Genomic DNA, 24,365 nt, shown 5'->3' with positions numbered 1-24,365 from the left:
TAATCTCTGTTGTGTGACTAACATCTCTGTGATATAGGGCTGCAACAACGAATTGATAAAATCGATAAAAATCGATTACTAAATGCGTTGGCAACGAATTTGGTCGTCGATTAGTTGTGTCGCGCGATTAATAAGTTACTCGTAGGCGCAGCACTGTTTACAGCGGGGTCATCCCTATGTTCCCCGGGTCCTATGTTCCCCGGGTTCTATGTTCCCCATTTTTCCCAAAAAGGGTCCTATGTTCCCCTGTAGCCATACATACCGGGGAGCATAGGACCCTTTTTGGGAAAATCAATCAATCTTTAAAAATATTTAAACTTTGATGCGACATTCGCGTGATGACAGCCAATCGGCGTTCAACAGTGTGGCCACTGAGTGACATGTGTAACTTAACAGCCAATCAGCGTTCAACCGGCCAACTCAGTGCAGCGCAGTCCGGGGTGAACTGCAGCATGGAGGAGAAAGTGATTGTTGCCGTTTGCGACTCCCGGAGCTCTTTATATAATAGTATATAATAGTATATAATTGTATAATAATATCAAGGCCAATAATACCACGGGAGCTCTCTTAGGGCTTGGGCGTCTCGGGGTTTGTTTACCGGCGTATGAATAGACTGCGTCAGGTTCTCAGACGTCTCTCCCTCTTCCACAAAAGGTAAAGACATCCAATGGTAGTTATCTCTGCCGGAATTTGGCAGTTATGGTGGAAAAAGTAACAGACCGGGGAACATAGAACCCTTTTTTTTAAAAAGGGTCCTATGTTCCCCCGGTCACATACATATCGGGGAACATAGGACCCTTTTTAGGAAAAGCGGGGAACATAGGACCCTTTTTTTTAAAAAGGGTCCTATGTGCCCCAGTCTCATACAAAGAGGGGAACATAGGACCCGGGGAACATAGACACGCTCCCTTTACAGCCAGCCGCCGACATGTTGGATCATGGTTCATGCACGCCCACATCGAGCTTTAGTGTGAGCGACCACAGCTTGTATTTTGGTCATATCTTAACACTGGACTGTAGGCCTACATAAAAGTGTTGTACCTTCACTGTCTTTGGGTTAAAAAAACTCCTTCAACTCAGTATCCATCTAGTAGTCCAACCGAAAACTGTCAGCTGCTGCTGCTGCAGACGTTGTGCATACGGGCTCGGAGTCGGCACCGCGTGCATCAACAGTCATTCAAAGCAGCGGTAGTAATCACACAACCGGACGGTGTAGAAAGTCCCGTCAGTTAAAAATAGTGATGCAGTTTTTAAATCCATGTTAAAATTGGCAGGATATAGAGCTAGTTAGCTTAAAAAAAAAAAACTGACCAATGGTCACAAACAGTGATAAATGTGATGTGTTCAGGTCGGCTCAGTAATATGGTTAATGCGTTCAAATGCAACAGAAAAAAAAAAATAATAATTGAGATTTTGGTGAAAACTTGTTTTCCCAGTAATATAAAATAGATAGTAAAGATAGAATTATGACCTGCTTAATGTCCTATCTTGAACTATCATCATCTTATCAGCAATTAAAGCAATATTACAAGTTCTATTTCAAGGAGTCTCAAAAATGGTATCAATAGGTTTGACCGGTTAACCATGGACATCCCTTATATACATATAAAAGTATATCATACATTGTATGTTTTTTCTTTGTGTTATCCCAGTTATGTTTTTTTAATTGTTTTATTATTTAATATTACTTTTAATAGTTCCGGGGCGTTGGAGCAATAACCTGGTGTTTTTACACTTCAGTCTGCACTGTGAATTTGAAGTTATGTTCAGTTTTTGAATAAAGATGCGGCAATTACAAATGTTTTTTTTTTTTATCCGATTCATCGATTAATCGAAAAAATAATCGACCGATTAATCGATTATTAAAATAATCGTTAGTTGCAGCCCTACTGTGATATCCCTCTGGTTCAGTATCACTTCGCAGAGTTCAACTTACTTTTTTGCACATTTTTGCACATCTATTTCCTCTTTTTTGGATACATGGTGTGCTAAAACACGTTTCCTGAGTTTCATCTTGTCATCAAGTTTATTTTCTAGGGCCTTTGTGGTCAACTTGATCTTTCTTTTCATGTCTAGCTCGACATTGCCTTCCATTTTGGTTTCATCCAAATCCGACATTTCAATTGGCTGTTAATGTTAGATAAGTCTCTTGTTATAGCCAACTCTTGCAAACTTCTGAAATCCAAATCAAAAGTCCTTTAATCTCAAAACATGTAGATGTTTTCAAAGGGATGATTCCAGGGCTGTCTTTATTTCCAGAGTCAAACTCAAGCTTCTTATGGGCTAATATGACTATATCTAGCAATAGCACTTTTCTCAAAAATGTCCTTTGTGACTACTGGCTATACGCACATCTTGGCTATGTTGATTAAAATGACAAAATTATCCTTATTTCGTCATGAACATCAAATATGTAGCTATAGTTTATCCAGTAATACATTTTTGTTCTTTGTGTACTCATTCATCATTGAAAAGTCGTTTGGAATTCCGGTCGGGTGTACTGCGTGGTTCCCACAGTTTGTGTCTATACGGCCTGATTATGTCATTATTTAAGCTATAGCCTAATGAGAAGCGCTAATAGGATATTTGACTAAACCAACCAAACTAGTTGAGGGTTTTTGCCTACCTGCAAGCATCCTCCAACTGCAATCTTTGGTTATTTATTCATTCATTTAGCTATACTTTAATAGTATTCTTTCTGTTCAAATCGGTTCAGTGTTCCAAATTATTTGTTATTAAATGTTACATTAAGTTAATTGTTGTATAAGTGTTGTTTAAATAAAATGCTTTTTATATTTAAAAAAATCGTGGGATGTATCGAACCGTGGGTCAAAAATCGTGATACAAACCGAATCGTGAGTTGGTGTATCTTTACAGCCCTACTAAACAGTTATTAAACTAAAATGCAAAACAATGCAAAATCAATATAATAAACAATCACTAAATATTAATCTAAATATATAATATCTTAATACTAATAATATCTAAGTCTAAATTACAATATGGCAAAATGGCACTAACACAGTCTATTTATGAGGTGCTCTTCAAACGTTCACTTCTTCTTTTGACTACTAAATGTAATCTTGTTCATCTTCTCACTAAGCTGAGAGAATTTCCCCCAGACGATCTGGCTGGGACAAACAAAGTTTCATGTTATTCAAGGTTGCTAGTTCGATCCCCGGCTCCTCCTAGCGGAGTGTCGAGGTGTCCCTGAGCAAGGCACTTTTACTGCTCCAGACGAGCTAGCTGCCGCCTTGAATGGCTGTCACCTCGCATGGCTGACACCGCCTTTGGTGTGAAAGTGTTCATGAATGTGTTGGCTTATTCACGTTTTATTTAATCAGTAAATGTTTTCAAAATGGATTGTTTGGGTTATGGGTGTATGTGTATGGGTGTATGTGGGAAATATATATTTTTGAATGTATGTATTATTCAAAAAATGCAGAAATATTACTGAAATTAAAATATCATACATTATCAGGTTCTTGTTTAGCGAGGGCTCAGCAATTATGTTGAATACAGAAATGCAATTTTTGGGAAACACAAAACTTGAAAGAAGCACACAGTAAATCTATTTTATCTAATGAGAGCTGCTCTTTTCACACCAGAAATGCAGAGACAATAGCTTAGAACAGCCTTCTAGTGTTTGGTCGATAAAGAAAGATAAAGATACCAATAGAATCAATTAGGGATCGACCGATATATCGGTCGGCCGATATTATCGGCCGATATTCGCGGTTTTTACGTGTATCGTATCGGCCGATACGCGGCTGATTTTCGCCGATTTTTTTTAAAATTATTATTATTTATTTATTTTTACTTGTTCTACCTCACCTGTTTTTAATATTTGTTAAATATTGTTCATCCACTTGTTCTTACTTGTTCTACTTCACCTGTTTTTACTATTTGTTAAATATTGTTTTTTATATTGAAGTTCAATAAATGTTCCTTTAAAAAAAAATAAAATAGGCTCAAGAAAATCGGTATCGGCGTATCGGCGTACCGGCTAAGGCTGAGGAAAAAATATCGGTATCGTATCGGCCCTAAAAAATCGGTATCGGTCGATCCCTAGAATCAATTGGTCACATGGTCTAAGTTTCTGGGCTTGCTGAGTTCATTTTCTTTGGAATTTCTAGGGAACTCTACATCGGCGTCTATAAACGGTCTATTTATGAGATGCTCTTCAAACGTTCACTTCTTTTGACTACTAAATGTAATCTTGTTCATTTTCTCACTAAGCTGAGGGAATTTCCCTCAGACGATCTGGCTGGGACAAACAAAGTTTCATGGAATTCAGTAGCATGTGGCCATGTATTCAGAGCTCCACTAACAAACCATCATCAGCAACAGCAGACAAGCCCACCCTAAATATTGAGTGGATTCGACATGTTGCTTGTTTTTTTTTGTTGTTTCGTTAACACTATTGTACTGAAGTTGCCATGGTGAAATTCAGAGACAAATATTGTGTGTGGATTGCAGTAATGATTGTTTTCTTTTCATTCAGCAGTAACTTTATTTTTTTCCAACCATTTACTTTTTCTTAAATGCTGTGCATGTTTACATTGTTTACTCCATTTAGACTTTTGAACTTTTGTTCAAATCCCTTCACTTGATCTAAGCCATTTAACGCTTCTTTATGTATTAATCTATATGGCTTGATTAAAAAATATTTTCAACCTCACTTTGTACTACAGCACTCACCACATTTTAGTCTCGACATCCCTTATTGAACATTTGATAGAAAATGACCAATCAAGTAACTTTGAAATACATACATACATACAAAAGTTTAAATGTTGATGTGACGGGGCAATTCAATTCCTAGTTTCCTCGATTAATACTCACATCCTGTCATTGTCTTTGTCTGCCAAACAAACCATAACGGTGGCTCTGCTGTGACTTAACATTGACAGGTAAGTGGCAAGGTAAATCCCGGGGAACAGCAGTGACTGCTTGGCCTCCCAGCTTGCTGACAGACTAAGAGTCCAGCTCCTAGGTGGTCTCCTCGTCGCCGGTGTCTCCGGCCCTCCCCAGACGCAGGGCCTGCCTGCACATGTTCCTGAAGGGGGGGATGGAGAAGTAGAAGACCACGGGGTCCAGGGCGCTGTTCAGGTAGGTCAGGCTGATGGTCAGGTAGAAGACCGTGTTCAAGTCCTCCATCGCGTCACAGGCCTTTGTCCCCGAGAGAACACCGGCGATCGATCCCTCCTTCAACCAGATGAGCAGCTGCGTGACATTGCTAGGCAGGAAGCAAACGGCGAAGACCACCACCACCACCATGAGGAGCCACAGGGCCTTCCTAATGCGCGCATCACGGGCCAGCTGCCTCCTTCTCAGGTGGGCCACGATGGAGCAGGTGCAGAACACGATCACGGCCAGCGGCAGGAAGAAGGAGAGCAGGAACAAGCTCCTGTGCCAGAAGTGTACGACGTCGAGCCCCCCCGAGTTGATGTTGAAGCTCTCGCAGTTGGTGGCGTTAGGGCGCGGCAGGGCGAGGAGGTGGGCCGTCATGGAGAAGGTGAGCAGCCACAGCCCGGCGGTGCCGCATGCCGCTCTCACAACGCTCAGCGAGTTGAGCGCGTGGTGGGGATGGACCACGCGCACGTAGCGGTCCACCACCACGGCCGTGAGGAAGAAGATGCTCCCGCTGCGGTTCATGGCCAGCAGAAAGAGGGAGATGTTGCAGAAGGCCGGGCCGAAGTGCCAGGTCAGGCCTGCGGAGTAGTAGCTGGCACGGAAGGGCAGCGCCACGTTGAGCAGGAAGTCGGCCAGCGAGAGGTTGAAGAGGAGGACTGTGCTGCTCTTCCAGGGCTTCAGGCGGAACAGGAAGATCCAGAGGGCGAGGCCGTTGCCCAGGACCCCCAGGACGAACTCCGTCCCCAGCAGGGGGGGCAGCGCGCTGATGAGCAGAGGGGTATGGTAGATGCAATTCATGTCGTCTGCTGAGAGCTGGATGATGAGCTGGTTGATGAGCGGTTCTTCAAAAGGGGGAACACCAACTGAGGCGCTCTATTAGGAAATCGTTTGTGAAACCGAGACGATGTGGAGTTTATATATTCAGTGGCTTGAGTATCAGAGTGACCTCCCATGTGACATCATCAGCAGCAAATGCCAACTCTGAATAATGACGTTCCTATCTTTCCTGTGGAAAGATATTTATCTTTTTTACCAATTACATTTTCTAGACAAATATTGTATGTGAATTGTAGAAATGATTGCGATGAGGTGACTGAGAGGGCTGTTACATTTTGTTAATTTTGGAGCAATTTTGTTCATAAAATATAATACATCGATCTGACCATGAATAGCATCCAGAAGCATAGCTCATTAAGCATAGGAGGATTAAATGCAGAAAAAAAAATTCTCCCTGGCGATTAATAAGTATGAATACAATAAACAAGTCAACAACTTTAATGGCTTTATGCGAAAATAATGTTCAAAAGGGCAAAACAAACAACTATATTTCAAATCAAATAATTGAGACATGCAGTAGCTCTCTTGCTTCCTTTTTTCTACTTAGAAATGGTAATTTAAAAAGTCTATATTAAATCTATTAAATAAAGATGATCGTGATCAGATGAGCTTTTCCATAGCAAAGCAGAGGAGAGGACTGTAACCTAACGTTCGTCTGACTGAATTGAGCTAACGTCCGTTGCATTGCGTATTTATCATCAATGATTACCATTAAAATAACATATCACAAAAAATAACACATAACGTCAAATCGTTTCAAGGTCCACGTGGGATATTTCAGGCGCTCTTGGGGGCCCTCTGGTGGCCACGGAGGGACCTGAGCAGGCGCTTGGGTCACTTGCTTGAATTGCTCAGAACTCATGAAGCTGTGCTATCATGCCATTGAAGACAACGGATTCCAGTATAATGGAAAGTTATGTTTCTGTTAAGATATGTTCAACTCTGCTTAGAGAGAGAGAGAGAGAAAGAGAGAGAGAGTTTTCGCTTGAAATTGTAAGTTAAGAGTATGTAGACCTAAAGGTACGGCCACACCAACCGCGTTACTCGCGTTAGGGGCGTTGAAAATCGGCATTTTTGCATAGGGAACCATTGGTCTAGGCGCGTTACACGCGTTGAAGCGTTGCGTTGGGGGCGTTAAGGTACGAACACACCAAACGCGTACCCCGCGTATAGACGCGTATAAAATCGGCAATTTTTCCATAGGGAACCATTGGTTGACGCGCGTATGAGCTGCGTAGATGCGTTACATGCGCTAAAGCGGAGTTAAAAAAATCGAACTTTTTACTATCATACGCGTGATGCTTAGCCGCGATAGCCAATCAGCGTGGAGCTTGACCCGACGTCACTGGCAGAGTAGTGAGCTTGCACAGAGGCATACGGCCGACATCTTTCTTTATTCTGGGTGGAGATAGTAACATAGTTACGCCATTAAATGCGTTTATGGAGAAATGTGCATTTTACTTTCATAATGTTCGCTCGGTGAATGTGAAGGATGTTTGGTTTGATAGTTATGACGAAGAGGGAACGCTCCGTTCACTTGCATGGACAGAGTCTCTGGTTGCTAAGCAACCTCAACGTCTCGTCGGACACGACGCTGAAGTTGCCATCCGATTCGCAGCATCTGATTCGGCAGCTGGTCCACCTTAAATCGGTCCTGATTGAAAACCACTACACCTAGACTCTTCCAATCTGGACTAAATTATCACAGTGAGGCTATACATTATATAAAACATAGTTTCAGATTTGTGAAACCTTTTTTCTATTTGTGAAAATGCAATACAGGATCATTTTAATGCTTTTTAGGGGTCCAGACTGCATTAGAACGGGTCCTGATTGAAAACCACTACACCTAGACTCTTCAAATCTGGACTAAATTATCACAGTGAGGCTATACATTATGTAAAACATAGTTTCAGATTTGTGAAACCTTAACCCTATTTGTGAAAATGCAATAAAGGCACATTTTAATGCTTTTTAGGGGTCCAGACCGCATTGGAACTGATCCTGATTGAAAACCACTACACCTAGACTCATTAAATCTGGACTAAATTATCACAGTGAGGCTATACATTATGTAAAACATAGTTTCAGATTTGTGAAACCTTTTACCCTATTTGTGAAAATGCAATACAGGCTCATTTGAATGCTTTTTAGGGGTCCAGACCGCATTGCATTTTCACAAATAGGGTAAAGGTTTAAAAAATCGGAAACTATGTTTTACATAATGTATAGCCTCACTGTGATAATGTAGTCCAGATTTGAAGAGTCTAGGTGTAGTGGTTTTCAATCAGGACCGATTTGAAGATTCTAGGTGGTTTTCAATCACGACCGTTTTAAGGTCGACCAGCAATTGCCGAATCGGATGCTGCGAATCGGATGCCAACTTCAGCGTCGTTTGGCGGACTATATCTCTGCTGATCAACACTGCGAATGCTGGAAACACACCAGGCACACCATGTGAAGTTATTTAACCCGATTATTGTTATTTATATCCGAGATTATTTAATCCAACCCGATCTAAAATCTATCATGCACCCAAACACGGCGGCGTTTGGGTTTCCTACCTCGGACTCCAGCGCAGCCACGGCCGACATCTTTCTTTATTCTGGGTGGAAATAGTTACATAGTTACGCCATTAAATGCGTTTATGGAAACATTTTTAGCGAGAAATGTGCATTTTACTTTCATAATGTTCGCTCGGTGAATGTGAAGGATGTTTGGTTTGATAGTTATGACGAAGAGGGAACGCTCCGTTCACTTGCATGGACATGGACTCATCTAGCTGCGTTGGCGCGTTGATGCGTTGAACCACCACACACTGATCAAGCGTCAGGTTAGGCGCGTTACTCGCGTTATCCAACGCGAGTAACGCGGTTGGTGTGGCCGCACCATAAGTAAGAATCAAAACTGCCCAGAAAATCTATACAGTTCCATACTCAAGTTTAAAGATCTAAAAGGGCTGTTCGTTATATTCCTGTCAATTGACAGAAACATTAACAAAGTCAAAGAAACAATTGAATCTTGCTAATGGTGGTTTAAAGGTTTAAAGGTCGTGCCAAAAAATGTGAGCTAGCCAGTCTGACCTGTCAGCCAGTCTGAGACATCGCTGCTCCTTTCCTGTTGGTTGATGCGCTGCGTTTTCTTCCCTGAATACCTGGGAGCTGTCAGCGTGAACAGGAACAACCCTAAAGATTGTGTTCATCACGCAGTTCAAGACCAGATTAGTAATATGTCAGATTACCGGAACTGCTTGTAAAATAAAACCAAACGCATTGCCTAAGTGTGAAACAACAGCGGGATTGTTGATTACTTTATATCCATGCAATGTCACAACATTGTTGCAAAAGTATTTTTCATAACTTGTAAAGCCGGTAGATTAGCACATTTGTACATCACTGAGTGAATGTATTCCGTAATGCGTAATGTGAGGCTACAGTGATGTTCAGACTGAGGGTTACAGCAGGGGAGCCAGGAACATTATTGTTTATATTATATATCAGGACAACATGTGGTCTCTTTCCTTTCCCTTAGACCTAAGAGCATACTGTATTGATTAACAGCAGGGGTCATCGTCATGGTAATTAGGACGTGGCGGTATTTTGGGTCAAACGGACCGGGGGTCAGAGATGGGCTCTGTTTGGAATCCCGGGCCTGGATCAGGGACCCCCCCCCAGGGCTGGAGGTCAGCCCAGTCCACAACTACTTAGTGAGCCTACATTATAATGCTCATGTTGATCTTATTGCAACAATGACCCCCCAAGAAGTCAGCAAAATATTGACATGTACTCTATTCAGAAGGGATGTCCATGACTTGTCCAGCTCTCTGTCCGTTTTGCAGCAGGTTGATGAAGGGCGACATGTTAAACTGCCATGGCATCGCTAGGCTGCAGTACTGAGAAATCAGGAGGAAGAGAAAGACCAGGTCCAGATCAGGTCTGGACCGAAGACTCTTCAACCTTCTCCCTCCACCACTCAGAAACACAGCTAGTTTGTGTTTTAAGAAAGTTTAAAAGGCTTCAAGTCAGAAGACATTTTATCTATAATTTGGCTGTCCGCATCAAACATCTTCTGTATTTACGTTTTACTTTGTATGCCTGATTTTAACAGTTTATCTTTTAATCCTCACATTTGGTCAGGATTTTTTGCAGTTGTTGTATATATTAATGTACAATTTACCCCCTTTCAATGTAAGATTTTATTTGAGTGTTTCTTTGCCTCCCACTGTTAAGCACTTTGTAACACTGTTGAAAATGTGCTATATAAATAAATGTACAGAAATAATACAGTTGCCTAGTTCCAGTACAGGAAAGTCAAACATTAATTTAGTGTTGCTTTGTATGCAGCCTCAATCTCTGCAGTAGAGATAATAGGATCTGTACATCCTGGTTTCATAGTTCACCATATCACCAGCAGTGGCACCTCCTCAAACCTGTTAAGTAATTTTATCTGTCTATCAATCACGAAAAATATTATATCATATTTACAAAACTGAAATTATTATACTAGTAATACTAATAACCGAAAGATCTGCCACGAGGTCCAAGGAATTCAAACTAGTCGAATCTCTGGCAATGTAAATGCAATCCTATAATGAAAAGGCCTATTGCTTATAAATAATGGTACATGCAGGATGATGCAGCAATGCAGGAGGCGTCAGGAACCTTTAGGGGAGGAGGCCTTAATGAGGAGGAGGCGTTAATGAGGAGCCAGGGGGCGGGGCATCACGTGACGCCGCTCCTCTCTTTCTCCAGCCCCGCTGCGCTGCATCCATCATCAGGAACAGCGAGCCTTGAAATGCTAGTCCAGAACGGAGGCGCCTACGATCGCTCGCTTTCACTGGCACAATAAAACCCGACTCATCCGAATCTCCTCATCGGTTCCGGTTCCAGATCAGAGCCCACCAGCGGAGAATGAACAGCATCAGGCAGGTGCCCACCCGGGTGAAGAGCCGCAGGGTCGAGACCAACCTGGGCGCCGAGAGGGAGCATTTTGACAAGCAGCAGGTAAAGTCACCGTTCACACGCTGGTGGAAGATAAAAGAGTCGGACCCGGGATGACGGAATGGCGGTACACGTTTGGATTTTGGAGAATCATGTTTTATTTATTTATCTTCGCTTGTACTTAACGAGTGCTGGTTGTCCTGCAGTCCTCCACGTTACCGTCACCTTGTACCCGGCACACAGGCCACATAACCCGGGTTAGGAACGCTCTTTATCCAACGTTAAGGCTAGCTAAAGCAGAAACGGAAATATTAGATTTGAAAGTATGCAATCTACAATGAATGATGTAATTTAATGAACATCAGTTTGTGAAATCTGTGAGACGGCAAGCTAACTGGGGTCTGCATCATACTCCTCACCCTCCAGCCGACCTGTCATCACACTGGACTTCTCTTACTGCTGATAGTGTTGAATTGCACTCACAGGACATTCACTAAATACACGAGCATAACCACACTGATCTCATTTTCAAACTGACAGATTCATTCTAGAGTACCTATTTTGGGTTTGATTGATGTGTTGATGAACTTTACAGTTACTGTACGTTTTCTATAGGACTATAAATTGATTAATGGCATTGAAGATACCACAACAACAAACTCTGACTGACAGCCTGACAGACCAACTCTACTCTTTACTCTTAAACTCCTTACCAAATATGTACCTGAACTCCATTGTGACTCTGAAGCAGGAACCACATGCTAGTTGATAGCAACATTCTGGTGTTGTGACTCTGCCTTGTCTGCCTGTCAGGTTCAGGCTGATCTTGTCCTTCCTGTTCCACCACATTTGCTCTCTTGCAGCCATTTTTTTTCCTTCTCTCGAGCTCTGCAGAGTCAGGGCGACCGGTGAGAGTAGACTGCAGGACTCCAACAGAAGGCCTGTGTGCTTCACGGCCACTATAGAAATTGGGTGTGTCACATTCTTTAACAAAAGGAGATCTGTGGTCCTGGGCCCGTTGGCCAGTCCTGTTTTGGTACGACCGAGCAGCAGTCTTATCGAAGGGGTTCATGAATCATGTGTCTTCATCTGATCAGTATGAAGTACCCAAATGTGGTGAGACAGTGTTGGATCGACACCGGGCCTAGTTACTGAAATATGTGCATAAACATGAGTCTAGGGTGGACAGATTCAGCCAGAATATAGACTGTTGATTTTTCGATTTAGTCCAATCATGCGCTGGGAAGTTTCTCTTCAGAAACACGTGTGTGTGTGTGTGTGTGTGTGTGTGTGTGTGTGTGTGTGTGTGTGTGTGTGTGTGTGTGTGTGTGTGTGTGTGTGTGTGTGTGTGTGTGTGTGTGTGTGTGTGTGTGTGTGTGTGTGTGCGCACACACATCACCTGGCACTGACTCATGTCAGCCAATCAGGGACGGCTTTCACAGGAGATGTGTTTGCTTGGCTACCGGGTTTGATCGCGGTGCGGCACAATCCCTAAGGATCGAGTGTTGTGGTAGAGGCGAGCTCAGTGGCCTTGATGCTAGCCCTTTATTCAAATACATTCCTGGTCGACGCCTGTTGTTATTAAATGAGGGCTTTTATAGGGCTACTCCACTAGTTCCCTGGCAGTGCTTGTTCCATTCATCAATAGATATAGACAGAAAGTACAACATTGAAAGAGAGAATTTTAAAGGGAAGGGATGGATTAGTTTGACAACATTTTCATGAGTGCACCTTCTGTGTGATCCAAGAAGGAACTTTCTGATGCCGATGAGAAAATGCTGAGTCATGGATTGTTGTCACTATGATAGCGACGATGCAAGCTGCACTCCGCATGAGGGACATTTATTGTTCCATTAGACGGAAGATATCCTTGTCATTGACCCAAGCTCAATATTGCTGATGCACACGGTGCGCTGAAGGACATATCTCTTTCTCTATCTATAGCCCCCTCTGCATCTCTCCCCTGCTCCCGCCTCACCATCACCTCACCTTGTTACACCCTGCAGGACGCCAATGTCAAGTGGGCCCCTTGGCTCTGCTTTGTGTTTAGCGCCCTGCTGGTCTGAGGAAGCCCGTGAAGGAGAGCAAGAGGAAAGAGGGGGGGGTTTACAAATCCAGGAGACCCTTTGTTTAGTGAATCAAACTTTGCTTAATTTATTTGACTCATCGAGCCAAGCACTAATGGTTTATGAGTTTTGTAGGGCCTGACAATTAAACAATTATTTTGACATATATAATATCCTTATTTAGTTGATTATCAGTGTTAATTAGTGAAAGAAAGGACCCCTGTGTTTTATTTCCTTTTATATTCTCCATCGTCGATGTGTTGTATGTGATCTCACAAGATTCACATTCCATGACAGCGTTTGACAACGTTTGTCCATAGCAGCAGTTTTAGTTGGCAATGGGGAAAGCTTCCGGGTTTCTAAATGAGTGAGTAGAATGATAAACCAACAGAGCGAAGACGGGCAGATTAAGATGCTGACAATATTATGTAATCATCTGCTCAGCAACCAGGTTGTGCCCAACCTGACTTTACACACAATACTTGTTAGTTTGACACACTTTACCATCATTCACACATTTGATAATAACCTGTGATTGATATTCAACAGACTTGCTGACACACACAAGTTATCAATAATAATTCAATGTATTGTTGAAAGGCAAAAACAAACAAAACATACAAAAAAAGTCACACATTTAAACTTGATTAAGCGGGCTTTGCATGCGAGTCCTGAATCTGTCTAGCATTGCTCTCTGAAACTAGCATTAGCCTCTTCTGCTGGGGTCACTCATGTTGATATCTGTGACCTTGTCGCTGTGGGCAGCTATGTTTAATTACACTGATAAGAGCCCGCAATATAAGTAGTTGTTGCGACCCGAGTGTCCAGTTTAAGAGCAGCAGCTCCTCTGATACTTGCTTAGCGGCGGCCCAGGTGTGTCTGATGAGGTGACATGTCCAAACACATGGAGACGCTGAGGAAAAACAAAGAGGACAAGGTGAGCAGGGACACGACCCCCCCCCCCATGTGTGTGTGTGTGTGTATGTGTGTGACAGCTTTGTGGACAGCGGTGTTGTGGTTGTGGACAGTAATAGCGAGCTGCAGATTGTGTCTAGGACCAGGAGGATTAAAGCAGCCCCCCCCCCATCTGGGGATTTCGACCAGGCTAACATGTCCGGGACTCTGTATGCCCCTCACTAATCTCCCCAGAGAGGCGGACATTTACATATTGCCACAACAGGCGAGCTCTCCTACTCTTACTCAGGAATTAGAAACGGTCGTATGGTGTCCTGAAGGATTTTATAGATCAACATTCCTTCATCAGATCCAAATTTGTTATGTTTTTTCCAACATTATACAGCGGCAAGAAGTTTTTATATTCGTTGGCGTTTAAGTTTCTATTGCATGGTACAAAAAAAGCAATTTAAATGTGTGATATACTTGTGTATACTTGAGATAATGATGTAGGATTACTTTGTAAGTGAGGTTGGACAATGAGGCTCACGGTTACTATTTGAACTGCCCTTGAGCAAGGGCGTCAAACCAGCACGTGCTCTTGGCGCAGGCTAATCTATGACTTTGTTTGTGGACCAGCTTCCGTAATTCATTTGACTTTCATTGAGGTAGGTGTGTGTGTGTGTGTGTGTGTGTGTGTGTGTGTGTGTGTGTGTGTGTGTGTGTGTGTGTGTGTGTGTGTGTGTGTGTGTGTGTGTGTGTGTGTGTGTGTGTGTGTGTGTGTGTGTGTGTGTGTGTCACATAGTGTTGCTCCTCTCCGTGGGTCTCTTTTATGTAACACTCCCCCGTCCTCCTTGTTGGTCCCTTCCCCTCGCTGCTATGAGTGTAAATGCCCGCAGTACCCTCAGCCTCACTGTTCACCAACCATCTGCTGAGCGCTCTCTGCCAGCCCCTGTTTACCAGAGCCAAGCCCCCTGCAGCTAACCCAAGCAGTCGGCCCTCCTCCCCCACCAGCCCTGTTTGTCAGACCCCAGGCTAGACCCTCAAGCCGCTGGGCCAGACCACTGGGCTTGGATGGTCAAGACCGAGACATTGGCAGTGAATGTCAGAAGGAAAGAGTCTTCGAGGAACCTCCGATCCCTCCCCTCGCTGGCCTTTCTCCATAACCGCTCTGAGTGTGAAGTCTCCCCAACAGCCATCTATGTGTGTGGGTGTGGTTTTCAGCCACAGTCGTCCCTCTGTGCTTTGTTTAGTGCCCTTGTATGATTAGATGGCGGTGGGGAAAGAGGTTTGCCAACTTTATTGACTGTGGCAACTCCCCAGTGATGTGTGCGTGTGAGAAGGATGTGAAATAGATTTGTAGGTCTGTGTTAATGTTGTGATGACAGACAACTTCTTTGCTCAAAGAGGGTAATGTTACAGGGAGAGAGACGTTCAATGTGACTGATAAAGGGAGACTAGGTTGGAGATATCGTTCTCTTGAGTGATAAGCATTTATCACTATGAACGCTGCATTAAACACTTTATTTGATAATTCATGGCTCAATGTTTGGCTTCGCTTTGTGACTGAATCGCATGCCCAGACGAGGCACGGTGGCCTGAGTTTCAGCGTTAAACCGTTTTATTTACATCCTGCTCGTGTCGTGTTAATAAAGCTTTGATGGTTGCCCTGCAGCTCATGTTGACATCACATGGTTTAGAACGTTATTTATCGCTTGGCACGGAGCAGCATCCCCACAGTGAGGGCGTGAGAGTGTAAGGCTGTGTGTGCGTGTGTGAGGACCCGTGAGAGGCCCTTTGTTTGGATCTGAGTAAGGACTGTGAACGTGCAGTGTGAACTGTCCCCCCAACCCTTTGCTCATGGGCACTCGCTGTGTTTGCATACATTTACATATTGGACCATGCCGGGTGTACACTCCTCCTGTCGCAGGAACCCGGACATCAGGGAATTACCCATGATGCAGTTCAGTATTATTCTAATCGGGCCCAGGCTTCCATTCCTCTGGTTGTCATGACAACAGATTATTATGAAACACCAGTAAAGCGTACGTTACCGGAGTGGAGGATATATATATCTAACCCTTGTTTGCAAGTTTCTGGCGCTTTCCTGTGACCCTTGAGTTAACGTGTTACGAGCTAACATTTTCTTCTCGACTGGTGCTGATGGGACTGACTCCAGCATGAAACTCAAGAGGAGCCAACAGTGCGGCCAGAGGAGAAAAGACAAAACAAAACATGCACAAATTGTTTGATTCAACTCGGGGGTTGTTATGCTACACTAGAATGAAATGACCAGCTAATTGGTGGATGTTGTTGGAGCAGAAGGAAACTGCCAGCTCATTGGTGGATGTTGTTGGAGCAGAAGGAAACGGCCAGCTCAATGGTGGATGTTGTTAGAGCAGAAGGAAACAGCCAGCTCAATGGTGGATGTTGTTAGAGCAGAAGGAAACAGCCAGCTCATTGGTGGATGATGTTAGAGCAGAAGGAAACAGCCAGGTCATTGGTGGATGTTGTTAGAGCAGAAGGAAACAGCCAGCTCATTGATGGATGTTGTTGGAACAGAATGAAAGGGCCAGCTCATTGTTCAATGTGCTATTTTGGAAACATAAGGATGCTGCTAGAAGATATACCTGTATGATGACGTTCAGTTGGACCTGTTTGGGATAAAATGGGCTCAAATATGACTGGAATGTGCTGCCCACGCCTCGCCTCTTCTGGTAGGGAGGACACCAAGGCAACTTCATTCATAGATAGCGTCATGCTGTATGATGACTCATACACTTATATTTAGAAAGTCATGTAGCTGTAATTAGAAGCCAGGCTAGCCTCATTACCACCTGGTCTGTCTCTGTGTATTGCTGACTCATTGACTCCCCCAGTCAGCACCAGGCTCTTGGGCACGTTGTTGTTCTGTTGGCTGAAGCTGATAAGACTGAACCACATGACCCAAAGTACACTAACCGACCGCACACGGACGCACTAAACAAAGGGAGGTCCGCGTTCACATCACGAACACGGCCTGCACAAACACTGGGCTCCCAAGAGAACGGTTCACAATGTGCTGAGTTAACACTCAGTGGCTGGGGTATTCCACAGGGAGAGTTTGGACCAGGATTCCTCCTTCCTAGGTTGTTTAGTGAACCTGTTTCCTTTCTGTGTCCACTGTTCTCCAGCTCAGCAGCATCAGCAAGGCCATCAACTCCACCGAGGCACCAGTCAAGGAGAAACATGCTCGTCGTATCCTTTCTGTGGGAGACCACTGCCTCACTGCATCCCAGTCTCCTCAGTGTTGCTCTTGTTTAAACTTGGAGGCGATGGTTGATGTGTTGTGTGCAGCGATGTGGTGTTCGCACATCAAGGGAATATCTTGGTATTCATCTGTCATTCAAACCCAAAGGCCTGAGCACAAACAGTAGTCGACCTGCATACGCCGCTTACATCGTTATGCGTCCTTAACCCTTGTGCCAGGCATTATTCTGGGGACCCACAGGGAGAAGGGGGCCTACACCTTCTGGTCCTACGCCCTGGGCCTCCCTCTGGCCAGCAGCTCCATCCTCAGCTGGAAGTTCTGCCACGTGCTGCACAAAGTACTACGAGACGGACACCAAAACGTAAGGGCACCCAACCCCTCTGGCTGCATGCAGCACCTCCCCTTAACAGCATCTAGCTTCCCTTAACCTACCCCAGCATCTCCCCTAAGATAACTCCTTAGCTACCTCTATTTTCTTCCCTTAGCTAACCCTAGTTTCTTCCCTTAGCTGGCCCTAGTTTCTTCCCTTAACTGGCCCTAGTGTCTCCCCTTAGCTGGCCCTAGTGTCTCCCTTAGCTGGCCCTAGTGTCTCCCTTAGCTGGCCCTAGTGTCTCCCTTAGCTGGCCCTAGTGTCTCCCCTTAGCTAGCCCTAGTGTCTCCCCTTAGCTAGCCCTAGTGTCTCCCCTTAGCTAGCCCTAGTGTCTCCCCTTAGCTAGCCCTAGTGTCTCCCCTTAGCTAGCCCTAGTGTCTCCCCTTAGCTAGCCCTAGTGTCTCCCTTAGCTGGCCCTAGTGTCTCCCTTAGCTGGCCCTAGTGTCTCCCTTAGCTGGCCCTAGTGTCTCCCTTAGCTGGCCCTAGTTTCTCCCCTTAGCTGGCCCTAGTGTCTCCCTTAGCTGGCCCTAGTGTCTCCCTTAGCTGGCCCTAGTGTCTCCCCTTAGCTAGCCCTAGTGTCTCCCCTTAGCTAGCCCTAGTTTCTCCCCTTAGCTAGCCCAAGTGTCTCCCCTTAGCTAGCTCACCGTCCTTTTAGCTAGCCCTAGCGTCTCTCTATAGCTTTCCCTAGCCTTTCCCCTTAGCTACATAGCATCTCCCCTTTTAGTGTCTCCACTTAAAGGGTTCTTGTGAGATTGCATTACTGTGGTGCTCATAGCCGTACCATGCTGTCACAATATTTGTTTCTATTGGACATTTTAAGGCATCAAATAGTTGTGTTCATTTTTTTGTGTTAAATTGAAAAGGATATTTGTTTAACCTTTGCAGAGTCTACAGGACTGTATGAGGCACCACAGCAGTCTGATTGAGATTGGGCAGCTATGGGTGAGTTTGAACCGTATTGCCAAACAGCATCCCTGATTAAAGGTGGAGTGAGGTTCCTTTATGTTAAAGCTGCTGGGATAAAGCTGAAGCTAACGCCTGTTTGCTCACTCAATTGGTTTCCAGGGCAACCTCCACGACAAATATGGACAGCTGGTGGCTCTGTATTCCAAGATGCTGTGTACAAAGATGGAGTTCCACGTGAAGGTAAGAACAAGCTCTCCGTCGTGGCTGGATGTGTATGTGGGGGGGGGGGGGGGGGGGGGGGGGGAGTAGGGGAAGGGCTAGGGCTGGATGAGCCCATTGTATTGTGCCTCATTGCTGAATACCAAATATAATCGAGCAGCAAGTTATACTTTTGGAAAATTTGAAGAATAGAGGAGACGAATACTGGTTAGCTTATTTACTCTTTCTAAAAATAGCGGTTCAATCATCCTCATATTGCTATAATCAGAGCAGAATATAAATGATACAAACACGTTTGGCTTTAATCCACATCAAATAACGTGTTAAAACGTCAACCCCTTTCTATAATTTCCTTTCCATAACGATGAGGGTCGCCATGTTTGATGTTGTTACTGATGACAAGACGGCTCTGAAATGATACCTGAAAAAAACGTTTTTAACCAGCCTGAGCTGGTTTCTTCCTCCAAGTTGTCTTGAACGTCTGAAATGTATTTTGACACAGCATCCCGAAATCCGAGCCAACCTGGAAGTCACAGATGAAGTCCTAGAGCGAGCTGCAGGGACAGACATCAATAATGTGTGAGTCTCTTCCTCCTCCGTGCTTCTCTGCTCCCTCATCAACCCTCTTCCTCCCTGTCGGTCATTATATCATCAATCAATAAATTGTTGTGTTTTCTGTGAATACCAATGTTGCCAGCATTGTGTGACATAATTGGAATATGAATGGAATGGAATGAATCCTTAAATTGAATTAAATGATTCAAATGGGAAATGTTTCTTTTACTTCCTATACTTACCTGGCCCTTATGATAGTTTGTCGATCCCTTTTTAAAACAAAGAAAAGAAGAGACTACTGAGATCCCTGTGATTGATTCTTTCAAACATTACACATTTTTGGGTTGAATCCAATTGCTATAATCCCAACTCACGTAATCCATGACTCTGACTCCACGCCCTGAGAGTGAAGCTACACGGCGAGCTGAACGCAGGTGGAGCTCCGTCCCGCCGCTGCCCCTCAGGCCCGAGGAACACGGCAGCCATTGTCCCATTCCGCGCAGCGCTGTGGGACCGTCGCTAACGAGGGTATCACCTTCTCCTCCCCGCAGCTTCCAGCTCACCGTGGAGGTGTTCGATTACATGGACACGGAGCTGAGGGTGGCTGAGACAGGTGAATGGAGACTCCCTTACCGCCTTACCCCAGCCCTCCACCTCCCCGGTAACCTGAGGCCCCCGGTGCTCAGGCCAGGGCCTGGGCGGTACTCGTGTGGAGCGTCAGGCGCCTTGCTGCTGAATCCTGGGGAAACAGCCTTCAGTCTATTGATGTTAGAATGGGGATGGGAAAGGTTAGGGTTGGAGGCCCCTGATGACCCAGACTCGTTCCTCCCTTACTTTGCACCGTAGCGGGGCATGCTAATTAGCAACTGAACTGCCCGTCGTTGAGAATTGCAAATGAGGTGCTCCTTGTTCGAGACGACAAGCGAAAGTTGCAACTAAACCAGCTCAGGCATGCCACGTGTACTCGCTTGCCAACAGTTATCTATCCAACAGGGAGGTCAATGTTTTGTCCACATTTCCTTTTTCACCTCAAGGAAATAATTCAAGTAATGGAGTGGATTTCCTAGGGTTTATCTTTTGTGGTGTGGGTTGACCTCTGCCTTGGAGGATGTGGTCTTAACGTCCGAGATAAACAAAGTCCTCCGTAAACACCCTGCCTCCTATTGGAGGGGGAGGAGGTGAAGGCACATTTTTTTTTTACTTTCACCCATTAAGTTGAATCATTCTTGTGGCACAGTAACTTATTGTCTGTACTGCATCACCGTAGGTCATTTATGGCCCTTTGTTTTGATGTGGATATGGGGAGCCTTCCTTACTGCTTACTCTCATTGCCGACTCTAAAGTTTAAAATTCAATCGCAGCATCTGTTTTTTTTAAGACAATCATGTGATATTGATTGTTTTTTAATAAAGTCCCAATGCGTATCTTTTCAACTAGTTTAACACTTGAACAAACCTGGACATGTCTGTAGTCCATGCTGATCGATAATGGTTTAAATTATGTTATCAATAAACCCACATCCTATAACTGATATATTAAAAAAATTAAAATGCTGCCATACGTGTTTAAACATATTCAATCAGCTACACCAGTTTGGCCCAACCAGTTAAAGGACACAACACAGTTTATGATTTATTCTGAATGTTTCCGGAAATCTCGACCTGAATGATTCATGTAACTAAGGTTTTTTGCTCTATTGTTTTGGTTGATTATCCTGCCCGTTGTGTGCTCATGGGTCAGACTCCAGACTGCAGTGTGGGTCAGACTCTTGTCTGCGGCGTTGGTCAAACTCTAGCCTGCGGCGTGGGTCAGACTGTTGGGTTTTGTGACTCACAGACTCTGTTGTGTTTTATGCGTTCCTGCAGTGCTGCGGCAGCTCAACACGTCCATCGCCATCTCCACGCTGACGGCGGGCCAGTGCCGCCTGTCTCCGCTCATCCAGGTGATTCAGGACTGCAGCCACCTCTACCACTTCACCGTCAAGCTGCTGTTCAAGCTGCACTCCTGTGAGTCGCTGCCTTCATGTCTGTGACCGGGTGTTTTCTTTCCTTTTGAGGGGCGAGGGGGTGAGGTGCTGTCATCAGGCCTCGGCTGTAACCTGAGTCCATGGCGTTGGTAGCTCTGAGAATAGAGAGGCTAGACCTGGCTGGTTGGTCCTCCACTCCTACTGGCAAATAGATTGTATTGGTGCCAATCCTTTTATTCAATTATTAGACAGGTTTATCACATTCCTGCCCCAGACACGGATAGGAGATTATTTTTCTTCTGTCCCGGCATGTTATTTATTAATTGATGTTGTGACTTAAAGACATTTTCAACAAATATTGCAGAAAATGCTTCTGAATGAAATTGCCAATGGTAGCTTTAATGAAAAGGCCCTATGTGCCACGAGACTGGTAACCGCTTTAATGAAAGCTTGACAGCGAGTGGAGCGTCTGTGTAGACCGTTTGTGTAGTTTGGCTGAGTCTTCTCCTGTAGACACGTGCAGTCTGAGATACACTCCCGTCCACTAACCGTTTAACTACCTAACAGGTCTTTCAATACCTTCTTTCCTGCTTGGTATTTTTTGCGTAGATTAAGGTTCCATGGTGAGGATAAGTCCATTATGATGTTGTTTTATAGAGCTATCATTGAGTCCATAATACGCGATGCTCTCGGTGTGCCCAAAGAGAGAGAGACAATAACATACTTACTTACTTACTTGTTGTCACTTTGTATAGAAAAGTACTGTAATGTAAAGATTTACAACCAGAATGCATCAAAGTAAAACTTTAGAGGGATTGCCTCTAAAGTTTAATCGTATTAAATCCTCCTCAGACGGCATCATACTGTCCCACCGCACTTCAAATGCGAGACAATAATTGAGGGTGTTGTCCCATGTGACCTGTGTTCCCAGGCCTCCCAGCGGACACACTACAGGGCCACAGGGATCGCTTCCACGACCAGTTCCACAGGTACGCCCCCCCCCCCCCCCCCCCCCCGCCTGAGGGGACCCGGTCCACTGCCGGAGTCACAAGTGAAACGCTGCTCCTGTTACTCTGATCATCCTTCCATCCTCCCCCCTTCCGTACACACCCTGCACACACCCTGCAGAGATGAAATACTCCCTTAGCCATTGTCCCCCCCCCCCCCTCCCCACGGCCGGTTGTCACGGACACGGCAGGGAGCAGGGAGAGCTGCTTACGTGTAGCTCCACACTAAACCACAAACACCACAGAAGAAGACACAACGTTGACCTCATACTGACGTTGTCTCCTGCTGACAACATTACTTGGAAACAAAGAAACTGAATTAACAAAAGTGTGTGTGTGTGTGTGTGTGTGGGGGTGGGGGTGGGGGTGGGGGTGTGTGTGTGGTGTTTATCCTCCAACAGTCTCAAGAATTTCTTCAACAAAGCGAGAGACATGCAGTACTTCAAAAGACTGATCCAAATTCCTAAGCTGCCTGACGTAAGCAGAGGAAGACTGATCTAGTTTGAATTGTATCATCAACTATTGTATTAAGATGCATGTTTTATAAAGATCAATATAGTCTTTCATTTCCTCCAAATATAACACATTGTGGTCCGTGTAGCCTTGCATGGCCTCCCCCAACAGCCCTCTTACGCACTTATTGTTGGATATCCTGGCACTTATATTATATATTATCTATTAAGCATCATTCAAATATTACTTAGCATCGTGTAGCGACTTATCTTAACTATCTTTGTTGTATACGGTGTTGTATATATTGTTGTTTATCTTTCTTCTGACAAATTAGCTCACTGTAAGTTTCTTTGGATGAAAGCCTCTGCTAAATGCCCTGAATGTTAATGTGGCAAAGTCCTCACCGCTTGAGTCTAAGTGGACCACAACCCAAGCCTGCTCCTCACACCGTGCCGCTCCGTCCTCCATCACAGTCCCCGCCCAACTTCCTGCACGCCGCCTCGCTGGCCAAACACGTGAAGCCGGTGGTGGTGATCCCCGACGAGCCGCAGGACGACGAGGACGATGACCCGGAGCCACTCATCGAGGTCGGAGACGTCCCCACCGCCAGCAGCGCCCCGACCCAGGTACCGGCCCACAAGAGGTCGCCTCTCAGACTGAAGTATCAGTCTGAGACTTAAAATCTAATAACAGTGGTCAGAATGTAAGGATATCTAGACTATTCTGATGTTATAGTAGCACTACAGGGAGTGGGAAAGGTTGAGGCTGCAGATGGTTCCTACATCACTGAGGTGGGACTCTGTTGGCGCGCACACACAACCAAAGCCCCCCCGTTAGAGAGAAAAGCACATTGAGTTATTAGAATGCCTTTTCTCTTCCTCAGCAGTTTGACATCTTTGACCAAACCTTCGGGGCTCCCAACGGGCGCTTTGATGACCGGTGAGTTGTTCCTTAATCGCTTCAGTAGACTGTGTTGTGTTGTTGTGTTCTGTTGCATTGTGTTCTGTTCTGTTGTGCCGCCCTTAACTGTGGGCCTTCTGGTTTCCATAGGGACCAGCAGATTGAAGGCCTCAAGCGAGACATGGAGATGCTGCGGGCAGAGCTGGAGAGGGTGAAGGCTGAGGTGTGTGTGTGTGTGTGTGTGTGTGTGTGTGTGTGTGTGTGTGTGTGTGTGTGTGTGTGTGTGTGTGTGTGTGTGTGTGTGTGTGTGTGTGTGTGTGTGTGTGTGTGTGTGTGTGTGTGTGTGTGTGTGTGTCCTCTATACAAGGTACTCAACAACACCTTGCATAATGAGATCCGGACATGTGTAAATGGCCGCTTCTGTCGGCACTACAGATTCTGATATTTTTGGTTGCCTAGCAGCCATTAAGCCCTCTACTTCATGCCCCGGCGACAGATTGAAGCCTGCGCTCTTTACCAAACCCTGGAGTACCGCTCGCCCTGCAGCAGGCCTCCGCTCTGGGGTGTAGTGGGAGTCGGAGGGAGGGTTGAGTCGGAGCACTCTGGGTCCTTAGGGGGCGGGGGCTAATACGGGCCGTAGCGGGAGGCCTTCAAACAGGAAGTGATGCGGGGAACCCTGTGTGCCTCCCGCCCTGGGAAAACACGATTCTGATTGGCTGGAGGGGTGTGATAACCGTACAGCTCAGGGTGGATCATCACATATCCACATGCTTTCTAAATTCCACAACGATTTCCCGATCAATGGTACAGCCCACCAGAGTACTTTAGATCTCGGATCATCTATCACTACACGTCAAGTGCGTGGG

General features: G+C 45.1%; 2 protein-coding genes across 4 annotated transcripts in view; one reads left to right on the top strand and one right to left on the bottom strand.

The window, feature by feature from the left end:
• Positions 1 to 4,573: 4,573 nt before the first annotated feature.
• Positions 4,574 to 6,165, bottom strand: LOC132459947 (hydroxycarboxylic acid receptor 2-like). The gene has a single exon (XM_060054849.1). The coding sequence runs from the start codon at positions 5,932 to 5,934 to the stop codon at positions 4,993 to 4,995; it is 942 nt and encodes a 313-aa protein (XP_059910832.1). The 5' UTR covers positions 5,935 to 6,165; the 3' UTR covers positions 4,574 to 4,992.
• Positions 6,166 to 10,692: 4,527 nt separating this feature from the next.
• Positions 10,693 to 24,365, top strand: part of hip1rb (huntingtin interacting protein 1 related b) — a 30,675-nt gene continuing 17,002 nt past the window's right edge. Inside the window, exons 1-13 of one of the 3 annotated variants that reach the window (XM_060054839.1) lie at positions 10,693 to 10,976; positions 17,047 to 17,110; positions 17,342 to 17,484; positions 18,379 to 18,435; positions 18,559 to 18,639; positions 19,121 to 19,197; positions 19,725 to 19,786; positions 21,039 to 21,179; positions 22,071 to 22,128; positions 22,548 to 22,623; positions 23,073 to 23,225; positions 23,486 to 23,538; positions 23,650 to 23,722. In XM_060054839.1, the coding sequence (XP_059910822.1) occupies positions 10,884 to 10,976; positions 17,047 to 17,110; positions 17,342 to 17,484; positions 18,379 to 18,435; positions 18,559 to 18,639; positions 19,121 to 19,197; positions 19,725 to 19,786; positions 21,039 to 21,179; positions 22,071 to 22,128; positions 22,548 to 22,623; positions 23,073 to 23,225; positions 23,486 to 23,538; positions 23,650 to 23,722 (1,131 nt within the window). In that variant the 5' untranslated portion in view covers positions 10,693 to 10,883. Of the gene's footprint in view, positions 10,977 to 11,008; positions 13,917 to 17,046; positions 17,111 to 17,341; positions 17,485 to 18,378; positions 18,436 to 18,558; positions 18,640 to 19,120; positions 19,198 to 19,724; positions 19,787 to 21,038; positions 21,180 to 22,070; positions 22,129 to 22,547; positions 22,624 to 23,072; positions 23,226 to 23,482; positions 23,539 to 23,649; positions 23,723 to 24,365 lie in introns of those variants that run through there. The other 2 variants (XM_060054837.1, XM_060054840.1) reach the window with 2 other exon arrangements.

This window comes from Gadus macrocephalus, chromosome 6 (assembly GCF_031168955.1).
Source record: "Gadus macrocephalus chromosome 6, ASM3116895v1".
In the NCBI taxonomy this organism is placed as follows: Eukaryota; Metazoa; Chordata; class Actinopteri; order Gadiformes; family Gadidae; genus Gadus; species Gadus macrocephalus.
This window is presented reverse-complemented; position numbering and strand designations above follow the sequence as displayed.

What these genes read in the sequence shown, in the direction of transcription:
- LOC132459947 (XM_060054849.1), bottom strand. Translation starts at nt 5,934, where the DNA reads ATGAATTGCATCTACCATACCCCTCTGCTCATCAGCGCGCTGCCCCCC.